This window comes from Nyctibius grandis, chromosome 23, assembly GCF_013368605.1.
Source record: "Nyctibius grandis isolate bNycGra1 chromosome 23, bNycGra1.pri, whole genome shotgun sequence".
In the NCBI taxonomy this organism is placed as follows: Eukaryota; Metazoa; Chordata; class Aves; order Nyctibiiformes; family Nyctibiidae; genus Nyctibius; species Nyctibius grandis.
In genome coordinates, this window is record NC_090680.1 from 5104546 (window position 1) to 5129024 (window position 24479).

At 42.3% G+C, this 24479-nt stretch overlaps 1 protein-coding gene across 1 annotated transcript in view; it reads left to right on the plus strand.

Annotated features, from left to right (window-relative positions):
• Positions 1 to 24479, plus strand: part of NME7 (NME/NM23 family member 7) — a 97198-nt gene that overhangs the window by 26918 nt on the left and 45801 nt on the right. Inside the window, exons 5-7 of the mRNA XM_068417323.1 lie at positions 4593 to 4643; positions 7058 to 7265; positions 11116 to 11221. Coding sequence (XP_068273424.1) covers positions 4593 to 4643; positions 7058 to 7265; positions 11116 to 11221 — 365 coding nt within the window. The remainder of the gene's footprint in view (positions 1 to 4592; positions 4644 to 7057; positions 7266 to 11115; positions 11222 to 24479) is intronic.

Sequence of the window (24479 nt, forward strand, 5' to 3'; positions counted from 1 at the left end):
GATCTTATTCTCACTAGCAAGGAGGGTCTGGTTGAAGCGGTGAAGGTTGAGGGCAGCCTTGGTTGTAGTGACCATGAGATGGTAGAGTTCAGGATCTCGTGTGGCAGGAACAGAATAGCTAGCAGAATCACAACCCTGAACTTCAGGAGGGCCAACTTTGGCCTTTTCAAGCAATTGCTCGGGGAAATCCCATGGGACAGGGCACTAGAAGGTAAGGGGGCCCAAGATAGTTGGTTAGCATTCAAGGACTGCTTCTTCCGAGCTCAAGATCAGAGCGTCCCAGCAGGTAGGAAGTCAAGAAAGGGTACCAGGAGACCTGCATGGTTAAACAGGGAACTGCTGGGCAAACTCAAGTGGAAGAAGAGAGTGTACAGATCATGGAAGGAGGGGCTGGCCACTTGGGAGGAATATAAGTCTGTTGTCAGAGGATGTAGGGAGGCAACTAGGAAAGCTAAGGCCTCCTTGGAATTAAACCTTGCAAGAGAGGTCAAGGACAACAGAAAGGGCTTCTTCAAATACATTGCAGATAAAACCAACACTAGAGGCAAGGTAGGCCCACTGATGAATGAGGTGGGGGCCCTGGAGACAGAGGATAAAAAGAAGGCAGAGTTACTGAATGCCTTCTTTGCCTCTGTCTATACTGCTGCAGTCTTCAAAAAGGGCAAAAGGGAGGACTCGGGTAACTACAGACCGGTCAGCCTCGCCTCCATCCCTGGAAAGGTAATGGAACAACTTGTCCTTGGTGCTGTCTCTAGGCACATCAAGGATAGGGGGATCATTAGGGGCACTCAGCATGGCTTCACCAAGGGGAAGTCATGCTTAACCAACTTGATAGCCTTTTATGAGGACATAACCCGGTGGACAGATGATGGTCAAGCAGTGGATGTGGTCTGTCTTGGTTTCAGTAAAGCGTTTGACACAGTCTCCCACAGCATCCTCGCAGCTAAACTGAGGAAGTGTGGTCTGGATGATCGGGTAGTGAGGTGGATTGTGAACTGGCTGAAGGAAAGAAGCCAGAGAGTGGTGGTCAATGGGACAGAGTCCAGTTGGAGGCCTGTATCTAGTGCAGTCCCTCAAGGGTCGGTACTGGGACTAGTTCTATTCAATATATTCATTAATGACTTGGATGAGGGAATAGAGTGCGCTGTCAGCAAGTTCGCTGATGACACCAAACTGGGAGGAGTGGCTGACACACCAGAAGGCTGCGCAGCCATTCAGAGGGACCTGGACAGGCTGGAGAGTTGGGCGGGGAGAAACTTAATGAAATATAACAAGGACAAGTGTAGAGTCCTGCATCTGGGCAAGAACAACCCCATGTACCAGTACAAGTTGGGGACAGACCTGTTGGAGAGCAGCGTAGGGGAAAGGGACCTGGGGGTCCTAGTGGACAGCAGGATGACCATGAGCCAGCAATGTGCCCTTGTGGCCAAGAAGGCCAGTGGCATCCTGGGGTGTATTAGAAGGGGTGTGGTCAGCAGGTCGAGAGAGGTTCTCCTCCCCCTCTACTCTGCCCTGGTGAGGCCGCATCTGGAATATTGTGTCCAGTTCTGGGCCCCTCAGTTCAAGAAGGACAGGGAACTGCTAGAGAGAGTCCAGCGCAGAGCCACGGAGATGATGAAGGGAGTGGAACATCTCCCTTATGAGGAGAGGCTGAGGGAGCTGGGTCTCTTTAGCTTGGAGAAGAGGAGACTGAGGGGGGACCTCATTAATGTTTATAAATATGTAAAGGGCAAGTGTCATGAGGATGGAGCCAGGCTCTTCTCAGTGACATCCATTGACAGGACAAGGGGCAATGGGTGCAAGCTGGAACACAGGAGGTTCCACATAAATATGAGGAAAAACTTCTTTACGGTGAGGGTGACCGAACACTGGCACAGGCTGCCCAGAGAGGTTGTGGAGTCTCCTTCTCTGGAGACATTCAAAACCCGCCTGGACGCGTTCCTGTGTGATATGATCTAGGTGATCCTGCTCCAGCAGGGGGATTGGACTAGATGATCTTTCAAGGTCCCTTCCAATCCCTGACATTCTGTGATTCTGTGATTCAAACCACCATCATCATCTGCTGCTTTCTTTAAAGGGATTATTACTGATGTTTTCCTGGCAATCACTGTTAAGTAGATTCATGCCTTCTGGAAAAATTGTAGCCAAGATATGATAGTGAGGGCAGGCACCTGCTTTGATAGGTCAGCATCCTAGTCTCTTCATGTAATCATGTCAGTTCAGTCTGTTATTCACAGATGAACACTGTTTTCCATTCTTTAAAAGCAGAGAATGAGAGAGATGAAATGAAAACCAAACTGAGTTATACAGCACAACTGCAATTTTATATTTATTGCAATAGGAATTCTTAACTGAGTAGTAGAGCTCAGTTTGTTTCAGAAATCACAGAATCACAGATATACCCCTCAAATATTTCTTCGCCTTCAGAAATTATAATACCTAATCTGTTTGCATACCTTTTTCATATTTGCTTTCCAAAATTATTTGGTGAATTAGTTTCAAAAGAGGATTTTCTAGTTAAATAGTGAATTGTAAGCAAAAATTTTAGGCTGTTTGTAGAGTGTAGGTTTGAAGCTTGAGATTGTAAGAGTTCGTGTGACTGGCATAATTTTTAAATCATGTTTCTGCCTTAGTTATGAAATGGAAGGAAAGCGTATTTTCAGAAAGGGTCATTAGACATTGGAAGGGGCTGCCCAGGGAGGTGGTGGAGTCACCATCTCTGGAGGTGTTTAAGAAAAGACTGGACATGGCACTTAGTGCCCTGGTCTAGTTGACAGGGTGGTGTCAGGGCAATGGTTGGACTCGATGATCCCAGAGGTCTCTTCCAACCTGGTTGATTCTGTGATTCTGTATTAGCTCTATGGTCAATGAAAATCTTTTGAATTTTGAACGGCTCATACTTAAACTGAACTGAAAGCGACAAACCAGGAATTATTTGGTTCCAATGAGCAGGTGGTCATTTTGATAAAAAAGCTGGAGAAGGCTGTGACTCTTCAAATATTTCTCAAGGTTAGGAAAACTAAATTGTTCTTAGGTTCTTCTTGAGGTTATTTCTTTCCTCTGGCAATATTGGGCTTAAGTCTGGACTGCAAATGGGAGAGGGGTGTGAGAAGTTGCATTGCAGGTGTCAGAACCGTGCCTTTGTTCAGACTTGGAATCTCTTGTTTGAAAACATGCAGGTAATTTCTTTCAGTAAAGAGGGCTGCTCGAAGTGAACAAAATCATGAAGATTAAAAAAAATCAGAAGACTGTTTCTGCATGTAAAAACGTTTTTCCACGTGGGAGTCTTTTAGTTTCCTTGCAGGTCTGCTTTGATTATGAACTTTGTACCCAGACTAGAGGTGAACAATAATGCTTGCTTTCACCTGGCAATGCTCTTGAAGAGCTTGTCCTTCACAAATTCAAGCTTCAGAAAGTGGTGCACAGCAGGGTTTGGAGAAAGCCAAGACCAAGCCTATACTTCTGAACTGGAATTTTGAAGCTGCAAAGTAACAGGGCTAGACTTGAACACCCCCATGGATTTTTCGAACTGTTGCCATGCAAAAAAAGCAGTGCAGTAAGTAAGAGTTAAACATGAGAAGCAGCTGGAGAAAACAACAGGGAAGAGAGTAGGTTGGCTAGCTGCAGGGGGTGAGGGGGTGAAAAGCCCATGGTATGCTCGCAGGTGGATGGATGGTGGGTCTGCACCATGGTCCTTGAAACTTCTGTAGCTGGGTGGCTGAGCCCAGTGCTGCTAGCAGTGTGGCTGTGGCAATGCAGAGCTTGGAGAGGGCCACCACCCTGTCTGAAAAGGGTATCTTTTTGCTTCCAGTGCCTGAGTAAAGGCTAAGTAACAGCTCTGGTACAGACATACTGTGTATGCCTGGTGGCCTTTGTTTGCCTGGCAATGTAAGGAGCCCTCCTCATTACAGAAACTCCATTGCCTTGGGAGAGGGCAGTGTGTAGTAACTGCTGTGTTCCCCGAGGGAAAGTGCAAGATGAAATTGAGTTTTCGAGTGGGAAAGTGTGGGAGAAAGCAAGTTTTAATCTGGAGGGCATTGTGCTCCCTGTGTGACTTGTAACATTTGAGGATACTGAATAGAAACCAGGTTATGCAATATTCTGTTGTGCACCAGTGTAATCAAACACTAGCCTTGATAAGGAAATAAGTTCCAGTAAAGCAGATAAATTGTTTATTTATGCTTTAAAACCAAACTTCGTTAACCAACACACACACTCAACTGGGATGAAGGATGAAAACAACATAACAGTGAATGGCTTGGCATTTATTGGCTGCATTTATTTCTCAGCCTGAGAATGAGGGGACCATCAGTGACCCTGAAAGTCCATGCTATGGGCTTCAGTAATTCCTTCCTTCCCAGAACAGGAGCATTCCTAGCTACACCTGGAACCACACAAAATATGACAGAAAATTAAATGCAGTTTCTGTTATTGGGCATGAACACCACACAAGCTGTCCAGCTTGCGAAGACATTACCTGTAGAAACATGTTGATGAATGATAGTTCGTGGTTTTCAGGGGGGTTGAGATATCTGTGTGTGTGTGTACATCTATATCTATACATCTATATCTATGTCTTTTTACTCTTCCAGAAAAGAAGCAGCTGATTTCTGCGTAGACCATCAATCAAAACCTTTTTATAAGTAGGTATATCAATTTCAGCTTGACACGTGTTAAACTTATTTATTGAATGCACAGGGTTCATTTACCGTATCTGATACTGCAGGACCATGGGAAAATCAGAACTTGTCTTAGTTGAGTGGAGCCCTTTGCAAAGTATGCACCCTGTTCATCTTCCTCCAGGGACAGATCCTTATTTCAGCTATCCAGGGGTTTAACTCACACTATTTACAACCTGATGATATCAGGGGAATGTCTTTGGTGTGTCAGAAGTAAAAATGCTCCTAGCAAGGCGAAACTTTAAAGCCAAGGGAAGGAGCATCTTCAGGATCAGGGTGGAGCTTGCAGGTAATGAGAATTAGCAGGGAACACTTAGCTGTGAGAATTGATCTGGTAGCAAGTACCCCAAATCATAAGTAACTGAAAGGATAGTGCATGGGGCAGTTTACTGTACTGCTACCCTTGGACAAAACATCAAACTTCCATAGTGCTAGACTGCTCCACCTACCATGAAAAACCGTAGTCTTTCCATAACTGACCAGATTGGTGCTTATGGTTGTGTTGTTTCTACTTAGCCTGAAATTGCCAACAAACAACTTTTCCTCCCTCTGGACTTGGTGGTCTGCCTCTTTTAGGAAGAGGGTGCAGCTCTCCCTTGTGTTTTTCAGCCATGTTGGGACCTGGGTTTGCACTGACTTGGTCAAAAGACCTGGTTTTGGAACTGTCATCGAGTATTAGGATCTGCCAGCTGCTCTCCTGCAACAGCAACTGATTTATTGTGGGTCTTCAGGGAGACATGGCCCCAGGCTATGTCTGACCAAGTTGGAGATCAAAGGAAGATTTAGGATTGCCTTTTCTTTGCTGAGTGAGACTGCTTGAATATGTTGATAAATAAGCAAGAATTTTGCCTGTAGTGTTATTTCACAGATGTCTATCTCCACTAATGGCAGTTATCTGAGGAACTGTAGCCTTTGCCCAGTGATGTGCCTGTTTGCCATCCTGCAGTCCTGTTGGCTACAGCTTCTGTAAAGGATTTTTGTCTAAATTAGAAACAAATAGTTATAAAGCACTGCAAATCAAACAGAACAAGAATCTTCAAGGCAGTGAAATGTAAAAATCTCTGACTCATTTGTATCTGGCATTGTATTACTTGTCTTTAAATTCAGATTTAGTTTGCAAGTTCACTAGTCAATGTAAATCTAGTTGAATAGTAGGGAAAAATAGCAATTCTACTTATTTGGAAAAGAATGTTTGTCATATTAAAGAATGTCATTTAAAAATGTATTTAATATTCAGGATTAGTCTGCACAGTAAGCAGTGTTATAGAAACTGCTTTTTTCTTGGATGCATGTATGTGTAAGCCATTTAACTATAGCCTAAGCAAGCAGTCTCTGACCAGCAGAATAGTTCCAATAGCTTTTCCCTCTGTAGTTTCATTATGTTTATGTAACTTTTCAGAGTTCTAATATAGTTCCTTTATCAAAGAACTAGTAGGATTTCTTTTCTCTTCTTGCCCACTGATCATTGCATAAATGATCATTAGGGAGAAGATGGTTGGAGAAGCACACACATCCACAATTATAATTGTGTAAAGCTCTTTTTTTAAGAAAGTAGTACAAAAAGTGTTTAGTCAACTTTCTCCTTTGTTGGTTCTGTCCAGACTACACAATGAAAAGGCAGGCTTGTTGGTATGCATGTTTTGTAAAGATATAGAATTATATATTTTGTTTAGTGTTTAAATAGAACGTTTGGGTTTCCAATTTTGGATGGTTGTTTTCCGTGTAAGTGAAGGAGTCAGGACAGGAGGCAGGCTGCTCCTGACTATCTCTTCTCCTTTCTCAGATTCATCCCATTGAAATCACTTGACTTCTTCTTATGCCAGGATGTCATAACTCACTTTATGGTTAAGTCCCCTCTCCCCCACAAACTTTCCAAATCTTGCTTCTTCCTTCTCTCCCACTTTGGATTTTGGCTGGGCAAAATCCATGGGAGAGATCCACGGGGCAGTGGAACAGTCCGTCCTGACAGCAGTGCTGAAGGTGCATCAGTGGGGAACACACACAGGGCATGTGTGAGGATCCTGAAATCCTGCTGTGCAGAAGAGACATGCTTAGGAATTGTTCCTGTCAGACAAATGGTTGGGAGGGTCTCCTTCACTGTTACCAGTACTGATGTTTTAAAAATTCTTCTGAAATTTAACATACTACACAGTAGCTTGAGTGAGTTTGTATTATCTGGTTCTTTTTCTACAACCATAATAAGAAGGGAATGTGTGCACATCACCTAGTCCAGCCTCCTCCTCAAAGCAGAGCCTACTTCAAAGTTACATCAGGTTGCTCAAGTTGCCGACTTGGGCTCTGAGCATCTCCACTGGATCATATGTTCTTGTTGGTTTTGATTTGTAGCTGGATCACCATGTGCTGTTTCCATTTTGCAGTGAGCTTCTCCAGTTTATAACGAGTGGTCCCATTGTTGCTATGGAAATCTTGGGAGATGATGCAGTTTGTAAATGGAAAACATTACTGGGGCCAGCAAACTCTGTAATGGCTCGGACTGATGCACCGGACAGCATTAGAGCAAACTTTGGACAGGATGGCATAAGAAATGCAGCTCATGGCCCAGATTCGGTTGCTTCAGCTGCTCAAGTAAGTTTTTGACTGTGTTTGTGGACTGTGTTTTTACTTTATCTGGCAACAGCTGGGTCAGAAATTCCACATTTTTTTCCCACTTGAATTCAGAACTAGTTTAGATATTCTTCATGGATCCTTTTTAGCATGGAAAAATAAACTGTCTGAAAAAAGAAATCTCGTTTATCTCTGTCACAAAGGGGAACCTTGGGCACTTTGATCAGGAGAGCATGCCTGGTCATTTGTAATGTCTTCTGTACATCACAAACATTGAGTTAATTGCATAGTCTGCATAATCTGCCTATAACCTACAAATGTTGGTCATAAAAAGAAAGGAACTAAACAATTAAATCCTTTTGCGTCCTCCTGTGTTTTGCTTATCTGTTCTCCTCCACAGTCCTCACTAGTCCTCTGCCTGCAGCATAATTTTCTCTGCTGTTATTGTTCAGAACGAATAATTATGAAAACAGGCCACTTCGTGTTGCGTTGTGTTTTGAGAGGTAATGCAGTGGGCCTGTCTTTGAGGAGTTTGGGTCTCTTTTGCTTTGTTCGCGGTGTGTCTTTCCTTAGTGCTAAGAAAAAGCCCTGGGACTGAGGGAGAGATATTCCCAGCATTTCTGCAGAATTAAGATGACTATTTGTGTGTGTGCTGATAAATGATGGCAAGAATAGAGTTTACCTCATGGTTGATTGGTACTCATTTTTGAGTTTACCTCATTGATTGGCTGGGGGAAGAGTGGCTAGAAAGCGGTCCAGCGGAAAGAGACCTGGGAGTGCTGATCGACAGCCGGCTAAACATGAGCCAGCAGTGTGCCCAGGTGGCCAAGAAGGCCAATGGCATCCTGGCCTCTATCAGGAATAGTGTAGCCAGCCAGTCTGGGGAAGTGATCGTCCCTCTGTACTCGGCACTGGTGAGGCCGCACCTTGAATCCTGTGTCCAGTTGTGTGCCCCGCACTTGAAGAAAGATGTTGAGGTGTTGGAGCGAGTCCAGAGGAGGGCGACCAAGCTGGTGAAGGGTCTGGAGGGTCTGACCTCCGCGGAACGGCTGAGGGAGCTGAGGGTGTTTAGCCTGGAGAAGAGGAGGCTCAGAGGTGACCTTAGTGCAGTCTACAGCTACCTGAAGGGAGGTTGTAGTGGAGTGGGAGTCGGCCTCTTCTCCCAGGCAACCAGCGATAGGACAAGAGGACACAGCCTCAAGCTTCACCAGGGGAGGTTCAGGTTGGACATTAGGAAGAATTTCTTTTCAGCAAGGGTCATTAGCCATTGGAAGGGGCTGCCCAGGGAGGTGGTGGGGTCACCATCTCTGGATGTGTTTAAGAAAAGACTGGACATGGCACTTAGTGCCCTGGTCTAGTTGACAGGGTGGTGTCAGGGCAACGGTTGGACTCGATGATCCCAAGGTCTCTTCCAACCTGATTGATTCTGTCATTCTGTGATACTGTGCTGTGGTACCTTTGCTCTAGACCAGCAGGGAAAAGATACCAGTTGTTGCTTCCCTGATCCTAGTCTTTCCACTATATAAATTGGAACAGCTGCAGTAGCACAGCTGACTGCAAAGCGTGAGTGGTTTTCTGCTGCTCAAGCACTCATCTCGCTTACCTGCTGGGCTGCTGGATCTTCTCCGTGTGCCTCTGGTTTTGACAAGAAATCATATGCTGGACCTGAGGTACTTCTGCTGGCAAACTTGGTGAAGATGGTGTGTAGTCAGAAAGCATTTGGATGAAATTGATCTTTTCTGATGAAGAAGGATTTTAGTCAGAAAAGTCTTTGTAGTTCTGGTTAAATCGCTGGATGTCTTCATATATAAGGGTGAAAGTTTCTCTTTGTTCCTGTGTACTGCCACGACAACTGTGCCAGCTTTTGAACTGAGACGTGTAGGGAAGAGTATCTATTAGCATAAAATTTTGATCAGAAGTATGTGCTTTGGCCTAAGTTTGTTGTTCTTTTTGCATTTCATTATTTTTGAAAAGCTCTTTGAAGGCCCCATTCATCTGCAGTATTTTTATGACTGTGGGATTATTTTGCTGATCTTTTGCAGGTGTGTGCATCTTTGGCGGTGTTACTGATACCAATCTTCAATAAATCAACCAAAATTGTGAATTTAATACCGCTGAGCCTATTTTAATTTAGTAGGCCCAGTATTATATGGCTGTTGCCATGGAAACTAGTTGGCTGCACCTTGCAGAAGCTTTGCTGAAAAGACAGACATAAAGGGACCAAACCAAACTCTTCTGAAGGAAAACCAAAGTCCCAATCACATCTAAGGAATGTATTGTAAACTGAACAGTGAGAGTGGGAGACTGCATGGTTCTTTTGGGGGCTAAATGACAAGTGAAAGTATGCCTCTCGTATACTCTGAGCTGGTGTCTCTCTGCAGGTCAAATTTTGGAATTTCTTTAGATCAGGAATAAAGGGAAAGGAAAAGAATTTTCTTTTTAAGGCTCCACTAGTTTGGCATTTCATTATTCCGGTCCTTCAGCATTATTTAGTTACTTTCCTTTTATGACTTTTAATGGATACAACAAAGTGTTAAATATTGTAAATGTTTTGCTACCTTTTCCTGGCTGCTTCTTTTACAGTAAACATTAGTTAGCAGAGTGGGACGAGGTCTTTGAAGCACGTGGCATTTTATCAGTAGAGGGATGTAGGAAATGAACCCTTTTGTCTCAGATATGCCCACTTAAAATGTAGAGTATTTGGAGAAAAACAAAAAACATTTTCCCTTCTATGGAAAGATCCATTAGTTTGAGTAATATAATTGTTCAAGTAAGGATTACAGGAATTGTCAGAGTGCCATGAGCTAAAGACTGGGAGATAGCTAAGTCTATTCCATCTGAATTGAGCTAGTAAATTAAATGAGATAATTCCAGGAAATGGCCTTTAGCACTGCTACTGTTACACAGGAAAAATCAGATGGATTCAGCAGTAGTATTTCCAGGATATTATTATTTCCCTTAAATAGAAATTCATCAATTCTTTTACTGAATTTGACCCATAGGTCTGAAATGGAATCTGTGTTTTGAGCATTTGACTAACGTTAATTGGCAGATTGTGTAACATATGTGAATAAATGGTATGGAAAAAGTATGAAGCTAGCAGTGAACAGTGAAAAGATATCACTGAGGAGAGAAGCCTGGCTGTCAAGCTCACCCCAGTATGGTCTAAGACCTGAGCTATATGTTACCTGAATAGTGATGGTGGGAAGAAAGGGAGTGATCAGAGGCAAAGAGGTTCTTTTGATTCATCCCTGAAATCAGAGGAAATAAGTTCATCAGCTTCAATTCAGTAAGATAAAAAAAATAATAGGGTCAAGAAGGCATGAGGAGTGAGTTGACAATTTTAGACAAAATTTAGTTGTTTAAGACAAAGGGAAAAAAGTTGTAAACAAATGGGATGGAGGTCAGTTTTGTAAATGGAAAGAAAACATACTGAGAAATGGGTGGCAGTTGCATTTTTGCTCATATAGTGGAAAAGATGAAGTGAAAAGAGGGAAGATAAAATGGGTGTATATGGGAATGGATTTGGGAAAGATACTGAGGAAAGAGAGAATTCAGAAAGCTGGGAACACCTCTACCAAGTGGTTGTGGCAGCAGCATTTTGAATGCTCTGAATGGGAATGGATTGCGTTGCGGAGGTGAAAAGAAAGACGTTGCAAGAAATATTCAAATCATGTTTTTATGTTTGTAGCAATGGTGCCAAAGATATATTTGAGAGAATATTATAGGGAAAAAGTATTTGTGGCAGAAATATCTGTAATTAAGGTTTATCTTCTGTGACTATGGATACTTCAGGTGTTGTTACTTATGAGAAAAGCTGATGTATGCAGCTAGATCAAACTAAAATGTATTTAATTGCAATTGTTTTCAGGAGCTGGAGTTGTTCTTTCCCTCCAGTGGAGGTCGTGGACCAGTCAACAGTGCAAAATTCACAAACTGTACTTGTTGCATTATTAAGCCTCATGCAGTTAATGAAGGTAAGCAATGCAGATAGTGGAGGTGAAAGCAATGTGTGCTTCATTGTATCCACGATCATTCCTCTGCCCTTTTTAGGAGAATGAGACTGCAAGAGCACAGGGTGTACTTCATAGTATATGCAAATACGTTGTCTTTCATACACCTTTCATATTTCTGCAGTTCAGTTCCATGAAGAGTGGGTTGTGTGCTTTCCACATGGATGATTGTTAATTTCAGAATAAGAAGTGAGAGGTGAAAAAAAGAAGAATGATAAAAATATACATGAGATTTGATGAATCTTGCTGTGACAGCTTACCATGTCCTTGCTCCTGTCTGCCCACCACACTCATCTGCTGGAGGTTAGCATCCTCACGGCAGAGTGAAAGCAGGACACCTGGCCATATTCCACTCACGCAGTAACACATGACGTTAAAACTACTCACAGAGAGAGATTTGTGCTGATATGAATCTTGTTCTGCTGAATGCAGTGGGAAGAGAAAGTAGAAAAGGCTTATTTACTATATGAAACTGAGCCAAAGAGCTAAATCGTTTGTTGGACTCCATGATACTTTCTGTGCTGGAGAATGCTCTGTGAACTTACCATGTGAGTAGTGGAAATGTTTAATGCCCAGCCATTACCACGCAAAAGTAATCTCACTTTTGTGTCCTGTACTTAGACACAGAACCATGTATAGGAGCAGTAAGTGCAGTAAAATATTTTGGCTCTAGCACTGCAGCAGTATTTTTGAGTGCAGAATAAATACTGCCATGTGAGAGCATTGAGATTTTTCTTGGTAAGATGCAGAGCACACTGCAACATTTTAATCACTTCTCTGTGAATAGCTGAAATGGAAACAGCAGAAGTGGCAGTAGAAGTTCCCAGGCCTTTCACACCTCAAGTGGGATGTCTGGAGAGCTTGCTGAAAAAAAAATGGCTTTCACAAGAAAGAGTCTCACACTCACTGCTGATAATATGCCTGTTATCTCTTTGAGGCCTTGCATGGTATCTGCTACTGATAAGTCTGCCATGTGGCAAAGACAGCGTGATGGTCCTTTTACAGAAATATGGGCAGCGGCTGGGACTATGATCTTACCTAGCTAAATGTTTGCAGAGGACAAACTTTTCGATGGCAGGATTGTCAGCGTCCTTAATTTGTGAAGATAGCGAAGTGGTTGGCTTGGGCTGTGCTTTCTTATACTTACAATATAATTTCTTTTACTTATGTGGGCTCAGACTCTCTCTCAGTGAGCTCAGGTTGTCCCTTCCTACTTTTAATCTTCTTCATTTATGTAGATTTCATAGTGCACTGTCTGTTACTTTCTTTTCTTGAACTGCTCAGAATTTTTCTGAATCACCAAAGGACAAATTCTGGCCCTGTTTGCACTCCCTTCTGGGAGTGTGAGTGTCTGGGGGAGGTGGAGGTGGTGGGAGAGAAAGAAGTATGGATAGAGATAAACAGAAAATGTAAGTGCACGCCCAGCATTGCAGTGTAAGCACTAGAAAGACTGGCCTAGTCCTTTTTCTCACACACAGAGGCCTGTAAAGGCAGACCACAGCTGCCAAATAGCAACTAAAATTTGAAAGACAGTGTGTTCTTTGAGTGTTCTCCATCCATACAGCTTTGATTACTACCCTCAACAGGATGAAGAAATCAAAACTGAATTTTCTTTTCTAAGTCAGCAAAGCGTTTTATCAATTTTGAATTAATATCAAGAATGATGGAATTCAGGAACTGGCTATGCTTTTACCTTACTAAGCTCTGCTGTTCCTGCCTGTTCTCTCCAATGTTACTTTGAATGTTTCAAAAGCCACAGGTGCTGCATCTCTTAAAGAGATCATGAGACTGAGGCAGTCTTGTAAAACTTTCCAGAAGTCTGGCTTCTGACGGGAAGCTGGGCTTAGGGAAGGGAAGAGTCACTGTGGCTGGGCCATGGCCTCCCTCTTTGACTGAGAGCACTGGTGTGGCTTCATATTGCAACTGGACTGGTTCCAGTCTGCAGTTTCAGGCAAGCTGAATCCTTATTCACAAGGGCTGCAGGAACTCTCCAGCATCAGTCCAGTGGGCCAGGAGTGTTGCAGGGGAGAGGATTTGGCTTTCTTAGCCTGCCCTCTTCTGTCTTCCCTAGTCTTCCTCATATTCTTCAGCCTATTTTTGTGAGTAGCAACAAAAATATCACTGAGTGGCATCTCTTTTGGTACGCTTGGTCTTCTTGTAAAGCACTTTGCATCGGCACTAAACATGAGCCAGCGGTGTGCCCAGGTGGCCAAGAAGGCCAATGGCATCCTGGCCTCTATCAGGAATAGTGTAGCCAGCCGGTCTGGGGAAGTGATCGTCCCTCTGTACTCGGCACTGGTGAGGCCGCACCTTGAATCCTGTGTCCAGTTTTGGGCCCCGCACTTCAAGGAAGATGTTGAGGTGTTGGAGCGAGTCCAGAGGAGGGCGACCAAGCTGGTGAAGGGTCTGGAGGGTCTGACCTACGAGGAACAGCTGAGGGAGCTGGGGTTGTTTAGCCTGGAGAAGAGGAGGCTCAGAGGTGACCTTATTGCAGTCTACAACTACCTGAAGGGAGGTTGTAGTGAAGTGGGAGTCGGCCTCTTCTCCCAGGCAACTAGCGCTAGGACAAGAGGACACAGCCTCAAGCTTGGCCAGTGGAGGTTCAGGTTGGACATTAGGAAGAATTTCTTTTCAGAAAGGATCATTAGCCATTGGAAGGGGCTGCCCAGGGAGGTGGTGGAGTCACCATCTCTGGATGTGTTTAAGAAAAGACTGGACATGGCCCTTAGTGCCATGGTCTAGTTGACATGGTGGTGTCAGGGCAATGGTTGGACTCGATGATCTCAGAGGTCTCTTCCAACCTGATTGATTCTGTGATTCTGTGATCTTGTCACAGTTGGAAGAACCATGTGCAACAGAGTAGAGAGCTGTGCGCTAGCTTTGCAACAGTTTTTGGAAGTCTTAATTCTGAAATTACTCTCTTATGATTAAACTGCCTGTTTTAAAGTTGAAGGAACGTAGCTTTTGCCTCCTATAGATTTTAAACCTTTTAAAGTTTTGAGCACACTGTGTATCCAGTGGCAGGCTGTCTCTACAGAAATGCCACCATTCCTCCTTCCCTCTGTGGACTGATTTGGAGGCAGGGAATAGCATACTGAAAGGGTTTGGGGGAACCAAACCATCGGCTCAGGAGAACTCCCAACTGCTTGTCTGAAATAGGCAGGCAAGAAGGGAGAAGCCCGGCTTTAGGGGTTAGAGAGCAGAGACATGGCAGCAGAGCTGGTTGGCCCCATGGGATTGTGCATCTGTAGGCAGAAAGTTGGAGAAAGAAAGGGCTGACCTATTTGGGCTCAGCGATCCACAACAGAGCAGGGAGGCCCTGCTCAGCTCATCTCCCTTTTAACTGCTGTTAGCAGCCGTGTTCAGTGACACCTGAGACATTCTGGTTATGCCAGCAACATCTCTGTCTCAGTTGAAATAGATCCTACAGCAACTAGTGAGCTGCCCTTTTGGCAAAATTTCGTGTAGGAGACTGCAAGGTCTTAAAAATAAGCAACTTGCTTACCCCCAGCAACAGCGTTTCTGGCTGTGACTGTCCACCCTGCTGTTTCTGGTGGGGAGAATGTTAGTGGAAACACAGCAGCTGGAGAGGAAGGAGATCCTGTGTGGCCATCAGGGTGAGAAGGTGGTTTGGCGGAGGCATGGAGAGGAATTTATGTGGGTCAAAGCAGCAGAGCCTCATATGCATTGCAGATTTGATTTGTGCTCCACAAATTTTCAGTATTATCTAAAAATAAACCTTTTTGCCATTTCCTATGCGCTGCTGAGGCTTTGAACTTGATTATCTAATTACCATTAGTATAATCTGCTCATTACACATGTACAATAAGTTTCACTTACACGTTTGAGCTTATACAGAGCTTTAGTCTTTACTTCTGCAGAAACATTTGACCGAATTCGTGATTTGAATTTTGCTTTTCTGTCCTTTTTCCCAGTGTTTCTTTTTCCTCCGGAGTCCATTGCATAACTGATTCTTAGAAGGAAAAACCTTCTGGTTTTCCATCCTGGAAGATGGTTTGCTTTAAGCACAGCTGTTAGCTAGAAGGCTTTTCAGCGAGCTTACCTTGCTGTCAAAAGGCTGCATCTAATCTAGTTTATACTGGTTAATTCTCAGAGTCCTTTCTTAAAAACTGCCTTTAATTACCGCAGAGGGTTTAGAGGGTTCCTATCCAGCGACAGAGCAGTGGAAAATCACTGTGGGTTTTATCTCTGGCCTTACTGACCCTCTCCTGACCAGCATACAGAAACATCTGTTGCTAGGCAGCCACAGCAGCAGCGGCCCAGCCACCTGCAGCAGGACCTGGCGCAGCCCTCCTGCACGTGATGAGTCCTGTAAGCGAGAGGACTGAAAGTGTCTGCCAGGCTGCAGAGGAACCCTGGGGCCTGATAAAAGGTGTCAGGGGAGTTATGTGAAGTTTAACTTCAGCTGTCAAGGGTGCTGGTAATTCTGGAGGGGTGGTATCGCCAGCCCTCTAGGAACATGTATCATACGCACCTATTAAAGAAGTAAGGCAATAGCTATTTTGTCAGTCTGGTATCACCATAACATCTTCTGTGGAGGATCAGAGATGGGAACCAGCTGGGAAGGCGACTAAAGCTCCAGACTAGGCAGCTTTAGCTCATTCCCTAGCGGCTCCTCTCGGTGGAGATGAAACACTTCCCTGGCTGGCTGGAAAGTTGGCAGCAGCAAGGTGGTTGTATTTTAACTCTGAAGAGGGTTTGCAAGAGCAGTCCAACTCCTCGTTATTGGGAGCTGAAAGAATGCCAAAGCAACCTGATGCTGCTCCATGCAGACTTGTTCTGACTAGACGTGTGTCAGGGAGACTCGATGTGGTTTGACCTCTCTAGAATCTGCCACGCTTTTCAGGGTCTTTTAGCCTCTTCCTTCTCTTTGCCTGAGACCGGTTTTCAGTTGAGGAGGGTGGTAACTAGTAAGGACATCTCCTCAGTGTGTTGATTAGGATTGTAGGGCTTAATTGTTTAATAATTGGAGAGTTTTAGTGGGGATCTGTGTTCTGTAACCCACTTGCTTCTTGTGCTTGGAGCTGCTGATAATTCCGATACAAGGCCACAGTTGCAATCATTTAGGCATTCTCTTTTTGTAATTCCCTTCATGTTACTAGATCTGGAGGTATTAGCGGTAGTGCTCAGAAGCCAAAATTGTAAATGCACCAAAATGGATGAACTTCAGTTTAATGCCATGAGGCCAGTTATGACTCGACTGTTTTGTCAGCAGAAATAGCACCTTGTAGATCATTGGGTGGGATTAACTTTCATGTATTTATGTGTAACAATTTAGTCATGTTTGCTGCAGGAATTAGAATTTGATATCTCATGACTGGTTTAAAGTTTCTTTGATGTGGCTTTTACTTAATTCCTTTGAAAAACAAGCAGGGAAAAGAATCATGAAAGTAGTGATGATCAGGCTAGAAAAGCTGAGGTCAGAAGTGTGTTATATTTCACATTTTGGACTTAGTTACAGCACAGAGCTTGAGAGATGAAATCCTGCCCTCCTTTTCTCCACTCGCAAGCTGAGACATGGGTTCTCCTAACATCAGAGTTTTGGCAAAAACAAATTTGGGGCTAGAACTGTGCCACAAACTTGAAAAGCCAAACTGCTAGTCAGGAATTCATTGGACCTGATGCAAACTGAAAGGTCTGTCTAGAGGTAAGGAAGCCTCTATGGTCTTGAGGGCTTCTAGATGTGAGACTGGCTACCCAGACAGGTTTGTTCTCCTAGTATGTGTTAAGCTTGAGATTTTGTTCTAACATTGCTGGTAACTTAAACTCTTGTCCCTCTTTTGTAATTGGAAAAAAAAAAGTTACAGTGCTTATGTCTTCCACATATCTTCCACACGTCTTCCACATTATTCTTCAACTAAAATTTAAGTCTCATAGAAAACAAAAGGAGCAGGAGTGGGTTCTTTCCACATGGAACAGATATTTTGTGGAAGTGTGGTTTTAGACCTGTTCTGAGTGGATGATAAATCTTAGAGAGTGCTCCTGTCTTAACTTAATACCTACTGGATTGCTTTAGAAATTCATAGACCTTTATATTGACCAACAAAATGCTTCATGACAGGTAACCATAAGAATCATATTCCCTTATTTATGCGAAGACTTAGAAAAATTTTAATGGAGAGTGTAGTTCCTTGCTCCAGAGACAAATGTAACTTTGACAGAAATAATACCAAGGACAGTAGTTCAGTCTCAAGCAGGTACAGAAACAGGGTTTACTCATGTAGGATCTCAAATGAAGTTACTTTACAAGAAAGAGGGTGGAGAGAAGAACTAAAATCCAGCATTTTAGTAGATTATATGTCTGACTCCAAATGACTGAAGAGCTGTTCCTAACATGCAATATACTTGTTGCTCTTTGAAAGAGAGAAGGCATGACTGTGAAAATGTCCAGTTGACCTCTGTAGTGTGCTAAGTATAGTTACATGTATGTAGTTAGGAAAGGAAATAAGCTGAAAAAGAAAAAGAGGATGGGATAGAGGAGGTGCAAATCCATCGTCATTCTCAGGACTAAGGATCTATCTCATTGGTTTTTATCAAGATGATTGGTATTCATTAGATAAGATTTTTAAAAATTGTAAATAAAACTCTGGAACTTATTTTTTTTCACCCTGGGTTTTTGGACCTAAGTTTGAGTAACTCATTATTTTTATTTTCAGGAAACTTAGAAGTAGAACAAGGTTTCCAGAAAGCTGTTTTCTCCTACTTGAGAAAAAATGAGCAAAGCAATTTTCTCATAAATAGTCTGAAAGTGTGTCTTCTGTTTGTGATAAGTATGCATAATAGAAAGGTGAAGTGCAGATGCTCTGGACTTCACCACATCATAGACAGAACTTTTCCTATGTCTTGTCTACAAGATTAGTGCAAAGGGGCATCAGTGATAGCCTTGATACACTAAACAATTAGAAGTCTGGAAGGAATTATTTGAAGATCGAATATGGAACTGGAAAAAAATATGGGATGAACACAAATCTTTGCAGATGCTTCAAAGAAGTGCAGCAGATCATTTGACCTCTGGATATTTCCACATAATATGGCAGTCTTAGTGCTGCAATCATGTGAAAACTACCTAGTAAAGCACTATGCTTTCAGATGCAGGCATTTTTTTTTGTGGCAGAAGATGTATTTATGCAAAATTAAATGCACTTTGTTTCTTATGTTTTCCTTGAATATATTATATAAAGAGTGTTGAAGTGTTTGGTGGTGTCTGATGGTGCTGGGGTTTGGGTGGTTGGTTGGTTGTTTTTTTCTCTTTAGAGAAGATAGGAAAAAGTGATTAAAATAAAAGCAACCTACTTTACCACTTTATCACCATTTTTTAGAAAAAAATGTAGCTTCCATGAGAACAGTAGTCCATCCACTTCCATCTGTGTTTTAAATTCTTTGCTGTAGTTGTGATGATGGATATTCCTTGCTTGGGATGTTTGGTTTTGAAACCAAGCCTATGTTGTTTCTTGATTATTTCCTGCATAAAGTTTTAGCAGCTTGGCATTGGCTTCCCAACATTGGATTTCTGTGGCTAGTGGGGAAGTGACATTTATTTTTTTTGAAGTATGAAAAATATATTTTTACATTTGAATTGATTAAGGTAGAGGGGGAGGTGAACTGAATCTGGAAATCCTTTCTGACAGTTTGAGACTGGAAGGAAGAGAAGCAGCTGTACTTCAGAGAAAAGAAAACAGATCAAATGGCACAGCCAGTCCTTGCTGAAGCTTTTAAGTCTCCTCCTACTACTGGAAAGAGTGTTTCCCAGTAGTGTTCAGTAGACTTATATTAGTGGTGCTCATGTTGCTGAAAATCATCTCTGTGCAGGGATGCTGGTGTTAACATGAAAAAGAAAAAAACCATTAGGAATGAGTGTTTATTACTGCATTTTGTATTTTCATTCTTAAAGGGTTAGGGAAAAGTTAATTCTAAGGGTGGTCCAGGGAATTTCAGGCTAATGAAACTTCTTTCATACCAAGGAAACTGATGGATCAAGACTCTATAATTTCATTTAAACCACTTAAATAGTGATGATATGATGGACATTTACCAGCATGTCTTTTTTGAGGGAAAACATGCTTTGCTGATCTCTGAATTCTCTAAGTATGCTTCCATAAAGGAAGGTAAAACAGAGCCACATAGTCTAATTCACTGGAATATCTGTGCCTTTGTTAAAGTCCCTTGCTGTTAAGAAACCAAAATTTTCCTTTAGTGAAGTAATTCGTATGTTTAGATCTGTACAGCATAAGCATCTGCATAGCTTTAAATGTTTTCCTGAACATTGGGCTGGACATGAGCATGTCAAATTAAAAGGGCTTTGCAAGTGAAGTGTGGTCACCCATCGTTGGGCCAGTTCTTGTCAATATTGTCATTAATGACTCGGATGGGAAGGACAGAGCGTGCTTGCAGTGTTTGCAGATGGTACCAAGTGCCTACCTACAGGTTTGGAGGATGTGACTAGAATTCAGAAGATTCCGGATGAAATGCAGAAATGAAGCAATATGAAGAAGATGAAACTGAATATAAACAACTGCATAGCAGCACCATGGAGGAGGGAAAATAAATGCACAAATATAAAATAGAGAAGAGCAGGCAGGGTATCAGTGAGAAGTCTGTAGAGAAATGGTTGGAATAATGATATATCATAAGCACAATCAGTGTTCAGAATGTTGGGCACACTTTGTTTAGGGTTTTTTCAGCAACTTGTTCTGCTCAGTGCTGGTGAGAACTCTGCTTGTGTACCATGTCCAGTTTCTGGGCACTCTGTTTCAAAAGTAACATAATTAACTGAGAGCAAAAAGAGTAAGAGATTTAGCCAATGAAATCTTGATGAAAACTTGAAGGTTTTCATTTATTTTAGCTGAGATGGAGAAGGCAGGGATATACACCTTTCTATATGTAAATTTGGAAAATACGTGCATATTTACTAATTTAGATGAAAGAAGATTTAATCTAATCATTAAGGAAAACTTCAAAGTATATCCCTGGCCTGATATCTGGGGGTATAATGGAGCCTTTGTTACCGGGAGTTTCTGAGAACGTTTTAGAAAAATCAAAAAATTTATGCATAGTCTTAACTTCACTGCACCTTGGAGCAAAAGATAAATATCTTAAAGACTCTTCTCTTACTGCCTTTTTCAAATCACAGTGTAAGGAGAAAGGCAAGGTATTGGGTCTGAAAAGAGCCAAGACACAGAATGTAGGAATATCTGATGGTCTTTTGCCAAGTCGAAAATAAATGATAGAGCTCACAGTATATTTACTGTTGATCTAGGAGAGTGAGTTGGTAAACCTTCGACAGGACATGGAATATAAAATTAGTAAAGGCTAGAGCAGGTTGTAGGGGATCTCTTGAGGGTTTTAACCTCCAGAGTTAAGTTAATTGACCGTGCAATAGTAGATTAAAATTATTGTTTATAGTCACGGGCTAATGTACACTACAAGGCATAATTTTAACCACTTCCTCTCTGTAACTGTAACTGTTCATCAAAAGTCGTATGCACAGTGTTCACTAGGGATAACCAGAGAAAAGAAAGAAATGTTAGTAAGCATGTGAATGGTTTGAATTATAATACTGAATGCCATCGTATAATCCAGTGGTACAGTCTCAACTAAAATATCGTGTTTAGTTTCACACTCAAGAAATAAGCACAAGTCAATGAAAATCATTATATCCATAGAAACATTCTCCTAGCCAGAGTGATTGACTGCAATCTTAAGTGAAAAAAAAAAATCAGAGTGGATGTGCTAAAGGAGTACAAAATAGTGAACATCTTGAAAGAAAGAAATAAAAAGGAAAACAAACTGGATATTTCATTTTAAGCTTTCTCTTAACACAAGAACAAAGAAAGAAAGAAACCTAAGTCTTTATGTTTTTTGAAAAATATACAACCATCAGTTCGAGTTCAGCAGAACTGTTGCAGAGGTATTGATCTTTCCCTCTTAATCTTTCTTTCTTCCTCAGATTCCCTCCTCAAATGGCACACACTGCATAGCCAAATGGCTGGATACTTTGTGTAGCCTGGCTATGATCTTTGACTTGAATTTCTGTGTGGGTTTTTGTATCTGAATTTTAAGTGTGACTCTTCCCATCTCTTCCCATGCAAGAAGTCCCAGAATACCTTTTTTTTCCTACAGATTTTCATCATTTTGTGTCTTAATGCCCTGTCTGGCATTCACAAAATGTGGTCTTGCCTTGTTCATAGCTGTTCAGAAAGTTGCAGCTGGGATTAAGCCTTTGAACATTTCACCCCCTTTGAAGCTTTCTGTTGGTTCCCATTCTCAGTTGATTCAAACACTCAGCAATTTTGGTTTCAAGGTCCCCTAAGATTTACTGTCTGTATGCATAATTTTTCTTGTGCTAGCAAAATGCTGACTTCTATTCTGCAGTAAAGCAGTGGTGTTATCTTTTGTCTTCACCCTTTTAGTATTTCCAAATGAATATTATTGGTCAAGATTTTCATCAGTGCTGCAGTGTTGATAGAGTTCTCCATAAATGTCTCTAAAGCTGCCCTTCAAACTTCTTAAGGCTCTCCTTCAATACAATGCCTAGAGACAAATGAGGAATGATGGAAAATCTTGGATTCTGTCACTGTGAACAATATTCTCTCATTTTCTCACATGTTCCTCTCTATCGGGGTTGTTTAGCCTGGAGAAGAGGAGGCTCAGAGGTGACCTTAGTGCAGTCTACAACTACCTGAAGGGAGGTTGTAGTGAAGCGGGAGTCGGCCTCTTCTCCCGGGCCAACTAGCGATAGGACAAGAGGACACAGCCTCAAGCTTCGCCAGGGGAGGTTCAGGTTGGACATTAGGAAGAATTTCTTCTCAGAAAGGGTCATTAGACATTGGAATGGGCTGCCCAGGGAGGTGGTGGAGTCACCATCTCTGGAGGTGTTTAAGAAAAGCCTGGACATGGCACTTAGTGCCATGGTCTAGTTGACAGGGTGGTGTCAGGGCAACGGTTGGACTCGATGATCCCAGAGGTCTCTTCCAACCTGGTTGATTCTGTGATTCTGTGATCTTCTGTCTGCATCCACTTGTCTGTTTTTTTTTCCTCCCTCATGGTTAGCCTGGGTAGCTTTTGATCTCCCCTCCTCCTCTCTGTTGGCCCAACGTGTGTCACTCAGGAGGCCCTCTGTGCCTCTGTGGCTCACTTCTTGGTGCTCCAGACTACAAATACAAAAATGACTGGATATCCTTTTTCATACAGCACACAGCGAGGCTGGGAGTTCAATAGCTGCAGATTATCACTATGGCCAAACTTGTGGGGAGTCCAGAAATGGTGTATTTATGTTGCATAGTAAGAATGCCTAGAGGTGTGTTATTTCTAAGAGAAAAAGCAAAAGAGAAGAGATAGATAAACCTTGTTCTTCAGGGGATAGGTTGGCCAACTGATAGGAAGAAGTGCACTTTTTGAGGACACCTGTCAGCTTCTTACTGCACAGTGTTTTGCAACGTTGTCTGAAACAAAGATTAGTGAGAACTTCAAGTGAAATACATTGCAGGAGTGCCCAGCTCTGAGTCCCACTTTTTCCTCTTCTGGAATTCAAAAAGGACTTTGCTTGGAGTCAAGCCTCATCGTGATTCTCTGGTGTTTTGGGACAGGACCTTAACGCTTAGCAATAAGGAATTAGATAATTTCATTATACTGTGAAGCAAAATTGCACTGTAAAATGTCAAAAATAGATATGAAATGAAATTGCTGCTTCTAGTTAGTGCCACTTGAAGCATCTGGTACCAGTTACTTCTAGAAATACATTACTAGATTAGGTGGGTCATTGATCTGATCAGTCATGGCAGTTTGTGTATTCCTGTCAAACTGTTGTTCCAATTTAATTATTGGAAGGGTATTAAAAAAAAGACGTATAGAGGTTGAGATGAGGAAGGTAGTTCTTGACTTGCTTTGAAGGCAGCCTGCTGTCTTGCCTAATAAGCTTTTAACAGTGGTATGGTTAAATTGGGAAACAGGCCAAGAATGAAGGGAAGAGAATGTAACATCCCTAGTCATAGGGCTGGTGGTTCGTAGTGTGCTGGGACTGGCAGGTCCCACTCACACAGCCGTTACACCCTGTTAACTGAAGTGCTGTTAGGTTAAAAGTGACTTTCATGAACTGTTTTATTTTATTTCAATCCATAATTCTGCAAACAGTTGTAATGCTTTTCAGTCTGATGTCTTCCCTGCTGCTTTCTGCTTCTTAATGAAGTACAATTTTCAAATACTGTGTGTTGTAAAGCAACAAATTGTAGAAGATCAATGTAACTGAGGCGGTCTTGGTGCCATATCATTTTATCTGATTAAAATATGTTGTAAGATTATCTATCCTGTACTAGGTGCGTAGTAATATAATGCTGCCTAGGAGACATAAAGACATGTGCACACTGTCTCTTTCTTTCTCTTATTCTCATGTTTGTTACGATTAGTATTAAATTCCCCCAGTTGTATTTAGTAATGCTTCTGATTCTTTTGTGCTTTGTGACTGAAAGTTCATCGTAACTGGTGCCTAATCTGCAGCTTTGATTTGGGTTCTTACTGTAATCACATTTTAAACATGCACTGGCCCTGTTTGAAGGGTCCTTAAAAAGTTGTTTTTTCACCACAGATCTGGATTTTGAAGTTGAAAACAAATTTTTGAAAGCTGCTGAAATGGCGTTCTGTCTAATTAGTTCTTCTTTTCCTCAGCCTTATCTGACCACAGAGGAGAGGACACGTCCCAGTTCAGTCATGCAACTGGCTGAAAGCCTGAAACAGATCCCAAGCCGAGCCTTGAGCTTCCACTCTTCTGTTGCTTGGGGATCGCCTCTGTGCTTTTTGTTTCTATTTTGGTTCAGGTAGAATTCGAAAGGAAAGTGTCCCTAGGAGAAGTGATATGTGTATTGCCTAAACTGGGACAAGGGAGGCCAAGTCACTGGATTTGTAGATCTGTTCTGCCACTGGCAACTCACTTCTCCTCCTGTGCCTCAGTGCCCACATCTGGGAAGTGGAGCTGCCATCCTGCTTTGCAAACATAAATGAAATCTCATGCTTCTTCCTCAAGGCACTTTGAATTTTGACATCTGTCTATCTACAATGGTGGCAATAATTCCTTTGGTTAAGCATTTTGGGCGTTGCAGTCACGGGCAGTCTGGCTGGAGCAATAAGGTGCTCTGTTGCTCTGATGAGTGAGAGTGAACTCAGGAATACAACATAGAGGAAAATCTTGATAGGTTTATCACAGTTAATT